This window comes from Onthophagus taurus, chromosome 6 (assembly GCF_036711975.1).
Source record: "Onthophagus taurus isolate NC chromosome 6, IU_Otau_3.0, whole genome shotgun sequence".
In the NCBI taxonomy this organism is placed as follows: domain Eukaryota; kingdom Metazoa; phylum Arthropoda; class Insecta; order Coleoptera; family Scarabaeidae; genus Onthophagus; species Onthophagus taurus.
In genome coordinates this window covers 13,126,998-13,136,905 of record NC_091971.1, presented here as the reverse complement: position 1 = coordinate 13,136,905, position 9,908 = coordinate 13,126,998, and the positions used below count along the sequence as shown (strand labels likewise).

The window sequence follows — 9,908 nt, the reverse complement described above, 5'->3', positions numbered from 1 at the left end:
AATCGGTATTGGGTAACCTTATGTTACCCAATACCCAACAATAGTAAATATTTTAAAATTTACCACACAAACAAGAAAACTTACAAAGTAATATTGCGTATCATTTTTAATACGTATTTAAACATACTGAATATGCAAGAATTAAATGTAAATAGCATGTTGACATAAAAACAAATATTAAAATTACAGAATTAATTCTTACCATTATTTGATGATTCTGAAACCATAAATTTGACATGTTGTTACATTATCCCCTCCTTGTAATTTTCTTGACGTTCATGATGGTGTTCCTCTTTCGCTTTGTCAGTAGTAACTCTAACATCAATAACTTCATTCAAAATTGTTTCCTATCTAGATTGATTTGATTGAGGTTTGTTAAAAAAAAATGCTCTCCATTAAAGCAAACAAATAATCTTTATTCAACAATATTTTTAACTTTTTAATAACAGTATAAACGAGAATGTACTCCTTTTATAAGTGGCAACTAAGAAATATCCGTGAGGTAAACTCTAAATTTAAAAAAATAATATGACCCCCCTCTAAGATTGGAGAACGCTTCAAACATCATATAAAAATATCAAAAATACACTAAAAAAATGATTACCGGGATAATCACCGATAGATAAGAATTAAGATTACCTCAGGAGAAACACAAAATTTTTAGTAATTTATAAAAAAGTAACGAAAAATGAAAATGTATTAATATTTAAGCATAACCTACTTTTTATCTTCATCAGTGGATTCCGTACCGGAATGGATTGTTTTATCACTTGTAACCACTTCAATGACATCTTTTAGCATCTCTTCGACCGTTTCTTTAGTTGATTCTTGTTTCATTTTTTTGTCCGTTTCTTGATCATCTATTATTTTTTCTTTAACTATTTGAGTTATCTCAATTTTACTCGTTTCTTTATCACTTAAAGATTTTTCTTGATCTTTATTCATCGATGAATTTTCTATTGAATCTTTTGAAGTATCACTACTGTCATTTTCATTCAAATCAACTTGATTATTTTCATGTTCTAATTTTACTTCAATTTCATTCAAATCAACTCGATTATTTTCCTGTTCTAATTTCACTTCGATAATTTCATTCAAATCAACTTGATTATTTTCCTGTTCTAATTTGATTTCAATAATTTCATCGACTTTATTATTTTCCACATTTAAATCGTCGTCGCAATTTTCTTCAGACGCGACGGATTTTTTTGGACTATTTTGATTCGAACTTAATGGAGTACTACATTTCACAGATCCCAAAGAAATCCTAACATCTTCATCATTTAAATAAAGTCTAGCTAAACCATCCGCAACTTCTTCAAGTTGAAAAACGGTGGTTGTTAAAAATTCGCGGAATTTTGATTCGGAATTATCCGCCCATTTAGTTCTTGGTAAAACTTCAAGTTTGTATTGTTTTGCTAAAGCTTCTTGGGTTGTTTCATTATCTTCCGGTAGTTTTTTTAAGTTGTTTGTGACGATTTCGATGCCGGAATCAATTAATAACACTTTAAATTCGTCATTGACTTTATTTAAAATTTTGGCTCGTTTTGAATTATTTTCGTAAGTCGTTACAATTATTTCGTTTTCTTGTGGTGTTTCTAAATCGGTTAATTGGGTGTTGTTTAAATTTGTTTCTATTTGTTTTAATTTTGGATCGTTTTCTATGAATTGTACCCAAAAATCATCTAATGAATTAAAACAGGAAATGCGACAGTCTTTTAGTTCTGGTAACAAAAGATAACCAACATCTTCGTTTTCCACCATTAATTGAATTATGGATGTTTCGCCAGTTGTTAAAATATTTACGTTATATACCGTAGCGCCGTCTGCTGAAATTTCGTTGAATTTTTCGGTTGCTTGTGTTGACCATTGAAGAATTCCTGCGGGTTTTGATAAACTACATTTTAAAGCTAACGGGGATAACATCACCAATTCTTCCGGGAGTTCGCGTAATTCAGTACAAGAATACGAATTTCCATAATCGATAAAATTAACTTCAATTCCCGCCACGGTGTTTGATAAAATTCTAGCTCTATACCAAGATTTATCTTCTGGAAACATCGCAGCGCATAAAGATCCAGGTGTTAAATCTTGCAAAATTGGGAAAGTTGAAGCGTTCATTAATTGGTCGGCCACCCATTCTAAATCAGGAACAGAACTATCAAGTTGCATCCAAAATTCGCTTGGTGAATTTAAATGGCTTATATATCCAGTTGTACTTGTTTCAGTTTCTAATTCTAAATTACTAGCTAAATTTTCTTTTCTAAGATATTCAGCTACATTTTCGTGATTCGCATATAATTCAACATAAGTAGTTTTCTCATCTTGATGAATAATTTCGGCACGCAAACTTTTTTCGCCCAAAAAGTTATCGAATTTCTCAATTACGCTAGAACTCCATTCTTCTCCAATCGGTTTTATGTAAAGCGAGCATAATTTTGCGTGATATTCCATTGATAACATTTCCGCAGGTAACGTTTTTATCGCTGTTGCTTTGTTATCAATAACATCTGTATTTCCAAAATCAACAAATCTTACCGTTGTTATATCATCGTCTGCATCTAAGATTTGAGCGCGATACCATTGGCCATCAAGCGAAAATGGAGCTGCGCATAAAATTCCAGGAGCAGGGTTATCCAAGTTAACTAAATTAGGAACTTGAGTTTGTAATTCTACTTGAAGAGCTGATATTGAGTCCAAATCGTTGGAAAGTTGTAAATAAAATTCTGATGGGGAATCCGAATGACTTAATGTTACATCAACACCAACAAATTGATTCTCATTTATTTCGGCGTTTTGGATTACTTCTTGAGTGATGGGTATCTCATCTTTAGTAACAACATCTTGAGTAACAATTTCTTCAATAGCTGGTTTTTCTTCATTTTTAACTTCTTCATTATTTATTTCTTTGATTTCATCCTCACCAAAAATCTTTCCAACCCAACATTCATTCTCAAAGTAAATCTCTTCAACAAAAACTTCAAAATCTATATATTTTTCACATTCTCCGCCTTCAATTTTTATCTCAACCGCCAACATAGGCATTTGATAAAAATCAGGAGTTAAATGTCTCATTTCCGTTACTTTAACGGTTTCCGAATTTCCATAATCTAAATAATTTACTTCGGCTTCGCCGCTTTCTTGGTCGATTTTTATGACTTTTCCGCGATACCAACCGGAATCGGATGAATGTACGGCGTAAACTCCATCCACTTCCGCAACGAAATCCTCCTCAGATTCGGTGAGTTCGTTGTAATGATTAAATATCGCGTCGGTAAATTGTTGGATGGTTTCTTGCATTTTTGTAGGTTGTAGAAAGATTGATTCTGATGTTGCATAACAAACCATTCCGTTTATTTTATTTGTGTAAACCGGAAGTGGGCATAAAATGTCTACAGATTCGAAAGCTCCTTCGTCTGGTTCGATTATTTTTAATTTTTGACCTGTTGTATCGTAAAATGTTACTTCTAATCTAAAAATATTTTAATGGAAAGAAAATTAATAATATATTAAATCAAATAATTAGTTAAATACAGTAAAACTTCGATATAACGGACTAATATGGAAAAGGGAGTATCTGTTATAGCCAAAAGTCCATCTTAAAGTCCTAAGCTAAACCCGAATGTTTCTAGTTGTAAGTTCTAGATGTAGTGTTAGTTCTAGTTATAACAGTTATTCAACGCTAGATCGTTGTATATTTGTCTTGAACTGTAACTAGAACTAACACAAGACCTAGAACTAGAATCATTCGGATTTAGCCGCCTTGAGAGACGTACGGCTAAATCCGAATGTTTCTAGTTCTAGGTCAGTGTTAGATCTAGTTTTACACTAGCACTATCACTAGAACCAACACAAGACCTAGAACTAGAATCATTTGAGTTTAGCCGTTTTGAGAGACGTGCGGCTAAATCTAAATGATTCTAGTTCTAGGTCTAGTGTTAGTTCTAGTTTTACACTAACACTATCACTAGAACTAACACAAGACCTACAACTAGAATCATTCGGGTTTAGCAGTCTTGAGAGACGTGTGTCTAAATCCGAATGTTTCTAGTTCTAGGTCTAGTGTGAGTTCTAGTTTTACACTAGCACTATCACTAGAACTAACACAGGACCTAGAACTAAAATCATTCGGGTTTAGCCGTCTTAAGAGACGTGCGGCTAAATCCGGATGATTCTAGTTCTAGGTCAAGTGTTAGATCTAGTTTTACACTATCACTAGAACTACCACAAGACCTAGAACTAGAATCATTCGGGTTTAGCCGTCTTGAGAGACGTGCGGCTAAATCCGAATGATTCTAGTTCTAGTTTTACACTAGCACTATCACTAGAACCAACAAAAGACCTAGAACTAGAATCATTCGGGTTTAGCCGTCTTAAGAGACGTGCGGCTAAATCCGGATGATTCTAGTTCTAGGTCAAGTGTTAGATCTAGTTTTACACTAGCACTATCACTAGAACTACCACAAGACCTAGAACTAGAATCATTCGGGTTTAGCCGTCTTGAGAGACGTGCGGCTAAATCCGAATGATTCTAGTTCTAGTTTTACACTAGCACTATCACTAGAACCAACAAAAGACCTGGAACTAGAATCATTCGGGTTTAGCCGTCCTGAGAGACGTGCGGCTAAATCCGAATCTTTCTAGTTCTAGGTCTAGTGTTAGTTCTAGTTTTACACTAGCACTATCACTAGAGCTAACACAGGACCTAGAACTAGAATCATTCGGGTTTAGCAGTCTTGAGAGACGTGCGGCTAAATCCGAATGTTTCTAGTTCTAGGTCTAGTGTTGCTTCTAGTGATAGTGCTAGTGTAAAACTAGATCTAGAACCAACACAAGACCTAGAACTAGAAACATTCGGATTTAGCCGCACGTCTCTCAAGGCAGCTAAACCCGAATGATTCTAGTTCTAGGTCTAGTGTTAGATCTAGTGACAATGGTAGTTAGCATAAGAAATCACTAAGTTGCATATATTTATTCTTCAGACGTACGGCTAATCCCGAAACTTTCTAGTTCTAGCTCTAGTGTTAGTTCTAGTTTTACTTGTTATGCACTGCTAGATCAAGAACTAGAATCATTCGGGTTTAGCCGTCTTAAGAGACATGCTGCTAAACCCAAATGATTCTTGTTCTAGATATAGTGTTAGTTCTAGTTTTAATTGTTATTCAGTGCTAGATTAATAGTGCTAAATAACAATTAAAACTGGAACTACCGTCCTTGATTTATACATCGTTTATACATCAGTGTTCCACAAAGTGTGTGACGCGGCACACTGGTGTACCGTGGTTATTAGTTGGTATGTTGCGAAAAAATGTCAAGTTTTGTCAGAAAGTTATGATGTTAATACATCTATACATAACTGAGAGTTATACGAGCAAGGAGCGTCGTTGCGCGAGGAGCAGGACTGTCAAAAGTTTGTCAAGTGAATCTAATGATTCCTAAGTCGACAAAGAAAAAACCTAAGCTTGTTAATCAAAAATATGAAGAGAGCTATGTAGGTTATGACAAAGCCATATTGCGGAGACAAATCATGCTCAATTCCAAAATGTCTTGTTTGTGGAGAAACTTTGGGTAATAACTCAATGGTGCCCAGTAAACTGTGGTGGTTCAAAAAGACAAACCCTTTTTCAACGTTTGAAAGACCAGTCTAAGAAATAGGAAACTCTCATGAGTTTGTCTTTCAAAATATCAGACAAAGCGCAAAAAGCAAGCTACGTGATCGCTAATATGCTAATTAAATACAAGAACCTTCAGTCTCTCGCTGAAACTTTAACTTTACCTGTCTGCAAAGAAGTTGTCAAAATTATGATTAACCAAGAAGTCGCTGAGGAAATCGAAAAAATACCTGCATCAGCAGATACGATCTCACGTCGCATTAATGATATTTCTTGCGACTTTGAATTGAACGTTAATTGAAAAATTAAGGTTTAGTGGAGTTTTTGCGTTACAAGACAACGGTCTACTGATATCAGTGGTCATCCTAAATGTGAGGTACACCGACGAATATGAAATACTTTTTACGTTGTCTGCCATTACCTGGTTCTAGCACTGGAGAAGAAATATTCCAAGTAACAAACCAGTGAGTATAAATTGGAATGGCACAACTGCATAAGCATTTGCAGAGATGGAGCAGCAGCTATGACAGGCAAAATTAAGGGATTTGTAACCAGGGCTTCTAAAAAATCCTAATATTAAAAATGTATATTGTTTGTTATACAGGGAAGGAAGTCTTACAAGAAGTTGTCAAAATTGTCAAGTACATAAAGTCACGACCTCTGAATTCTCGTCTGTTTAATGCAGTGTCAGGAAATAGGAGCAGATCATAAGTCACTTCTGTTTCATACAGAAGTACGATGGCTTTCTCGCGGAAAAGTGCTTTCTGCAGGCTTTCATAGTGAAACACTTGGAGTTATTAGCAGAAAAAAATGAACGGTTATTTTCCTAAGTGTGACCTGCAACTTATGGACTGAGTACGAAATCTATTTTGAGATAGCATTACCCTTGGACACTTACTGATAAACGAGCAGGAAGAATTCATGGAGCTAAAAACAGATCAGATATTAAAACTAAAATTTTCCGAAACGGAGCTAGCATATTTTTGCCAACATATAAAAAATGAGTATCCACTGCTTTCAAAACGTGCTATTACAATTGGGCCGCGTTATGCGTCACTTGACTAAGCGACAAATGAATAATGTTTAGAAAAACGGGATTTTCGTTTTCATCTCTCTACAAATATAAGACTTCTCAGAATAGACAGGATCAAACTATGGAAAATTGTTATCACAAGTACAGAGGGCATACAGGTGTTTCTGTAAGACGTGGCATAAATTGAATCAATAAAACTAGAGACAAAATGATGACGATTAAAAAAACGAGTAAAAATTTTTGAAGAAGATATCTAGAGTTTGATTTTGTACTTTTAAACTGGTTTTTATTTTATAATAAAGTAAGAAAATAAGTCTAACCAGTTTCGGCCCTTGGCCATCTTCAGAAACTCTACAAATCAAAGTCGAAAACAGATTATTAGCAACTAATTTACAAAATTAAAGTTTAAAAAGTTGTAAAATGAAATTAAGGACGAAGTGTTACAAGTTTACATGTTAAAATTTAATTATCATGTGGCTTAAAAAAGACGATTTTTTTTTAATAAATGTGAAATGACCCAAAAAACACGTTAAAAATAAAAAGAAAGTGCTGAAAAGTGACTAACACTAGATTAACTTCAGTTATAAAACTTCTATTATATAATAACTAACTTCAGGTTTAAAATGTCAACCTCAATTTTGACATATTTGTAATCTTCATTAAAAATCCTTTAAAATGAGTACAAACACGACATATTTATCTTCAATATTAATGAAGTTATGGTCAACTTCCGGTTAAGAATGTCAACGTCAGTTTTGACATATTTGTAATCGTCGTGAAAAATCCTTTAAAATGAGTCCAAAAATGATACGTTTAATTCCAATATTACTCAACTTCCGGTTTGAAATGTCAATGTCATATTCTTAATTTTTATAAAATGACTTAATATTTGTCACAAAAACAAAAATATAATAAAAAAAAATCAAAACTTAAGGTTGGTATTAATATTTAAAAATTAAATTGTTATCTTCATTGTTGCTAACTTCGGGTTTAATGTTTTTTATTTTAACTTTTTTGCTTTTGGAGATAAGTGCGTCATCTTTGGACTCATTTTAAAGGTCTTTTAATGAAGATGACAAATATGTCAAAATTGACATACCGGAAGTGATTGTATCTCCATTAATGTCAAAGTTAAATATGTCGAGTTTGGACTCATTTTAAAGGATTTTTTATGAAGTTGACAAATATGTTAAAATTAAAAGTTGAAAAACTTATATAAATAAGAGATAAATGCGTCAAGTTTGGACTCACTTCAAAGGTTATTTTATGAAGATTACGAATATAATAATAAAATGAAAGTTGAGACGCATTAAAAAGTTCTGATGCAAAGTATTGTAGGGGTTGATTTTTTCACCCTCTTGATTTTTGTAACTCTAAAATGTTATTTAGGGTTACAAAAATCGTCAAAAAGTATCATTTTATTAGCAACAGTTATCTCCCAAATTTCATTCTTCTAAATTCCTCCATAGTGGATTTATTAAATAAAAACAATTTTTTCCCTAACTTTAAAGGGCTCTATCTTGGAGGTGAAGTGGTTTAGAAATCTTTGGCATCAATTTAGAAATATCCTGTATGTTAATACATTGTATTAAATAAACATTGTTTTTTTTTTCTTGGTGTACCTCTATAATTTCTTGGTTTGGTAGGTGTACCTTAAAGAACTTGGGGAATAGCTCGAGTTTATCTATGAACATGGAATACAGCAACTTGAGGAACAACCTGAGTTGGATTCTATCTATGAGCGCTAATATTTATATTTAAATATACAATGATATATGATGAATTAAATAGATTATATGACTTAACAATATTTTGTCCGTTATATCAAGGCTTTCTGTATTATAAATAAACCAAAAATACTCACTTTTCATTAATAACATTATCAACATAAACAAATACAAAATTTCCAATCCATACTTTCAAATCATCCTCAAATTTTTCTGTAGCATCAGATAAATTATGCAACGACGCGTTCACACTTAAATTAGGTTCAATTTCAATTGTAATATTATCTAAAGATGTTACCGCCTTGATTAAAGCCATTAATTGTTGACCAAGCAATAAATTAATGTTGAAATCATTTTGTGGGCGAACTGCTAAAGATGAAGCGATTAAACTTTCTGTGATGTTAACATTTTCGTAGGTTAAATCAACATAGTATCTGAAAAAAAATTATTTTTAATAATGGTAACAACAAACAAAAGAAATTATTACCCATTAGTATCAAAAGTAGATTTAAAATGACAACTAAATAAATCTTTATCGAAACAGCTTGAATAACTATCAGCGTTTAACCAATTTTCTCCAGATGGTGAGATTTCAGTTAGGCTACAACAAATTCCCTGCGCGGGGAGTTCCATATATTTAGTTTCAATGGCGTAGATTTTGGTAACTGCTCCCATATTTCCGTAATCGATATAACGAACTTGATATAGATTATTTTCGAAGCTTAAAATTTGAGCTCTATATAAAACTTTATCTTCTGGGAATAAAGCTATAACCGGTTGGCCAATAACTCCGGTGATTGTCGATCTTTTTTTGTATCTAACTTGGATTTCTTCCATCATGCTTCGAAAACTTGCCATAAACTTTTCCAATTGAATGTAAAAATATTGTGGGTTATAAAACCAACTGATTAAAACATTTTCGGTTTGATCAATAAGATTTTCAATCGGTTTAAAACTATCAGTAGGTTCCGCGAGAATTAAAGATTCTACAACTGGCGGTGATGTGACCCGATCAGTATTCCAATTATCATTAGAAATATCACCAATCGGTTTCGAAAATTCAGAAGAAATTGGAGAAGACTTTTTAAAACTTCTACCTTTATTTCTATTATCGTTATAAGGTTTTGGACTTCTTTTGAAACTACGTTCAGATGTATCAGAAGAACTTAAATCGTTTTGATCTTTTCTATAATCATTCCTTTTATTTCTTTGATTATTATCAAATTTATTGAATTTTTTGGGGTAATCTTGATTTCTTGGTGAATATCTTTTTGGGTAGTCATCTTTTCTTGGTGAAGTATCATTTGTAGGATTAAATCTTTTTGGATGATCATCATTCCTAGTTGAGTTATCATTACCAGAATTGTATCTTCTTGGATGATCATCATTTCTTGTGGAAGTATCGTTATTTGGATTGAATCTTTTTGGGTGATCAAAGTTTCTGGAAGAATCTTGGTTTCTTGGGGTGAATCTTTTTGTATCATCATTATTTCTTTGAAAACCTCCATCTCTATAAAAGGTAATAAGTTTAATCTT

At 32.8% G+C, this 9,908-nt stretch overlaps 1 protein-coding gene across 4 annotated transcripts in view; it reads right to left on the bottom strand.

Annotated features, from left to right (window-relative positions):
* Window positions 1–395: 395 nt before the first annotated feature.
* The window catches only part of LOC111417814 (tudor domain containing protein), a 35,573-nt gene continuing 26,060 nt past the window's right edge, over window positions 396–9,908 (bottom strand). For all 4 annotated transcript variants that reach the window (XM_023050195.2, XM_023050196.2, XM_023050193.2 and 1 more), the window contains 3 exons: window positions 8,860–9,882; window positions 8,510–8,806; window positions 396–3,472 (listed from right to left, as the gene is read on the bottom strand). In XM_023050195.2, coding sequence (XP_022905963.2) covers window positions 718–3,472; window positions 8,510–8,806; window positions 8,860–9,882 — 4,075 coding nt within the window. In that variant the 3' untranslated portion in view covers window positions 396–717. The remainder of the gene's footprint in view (window positions 3,473–8,509; window positions 8,807–8,859; window positions 9,883–9,908) is intronic.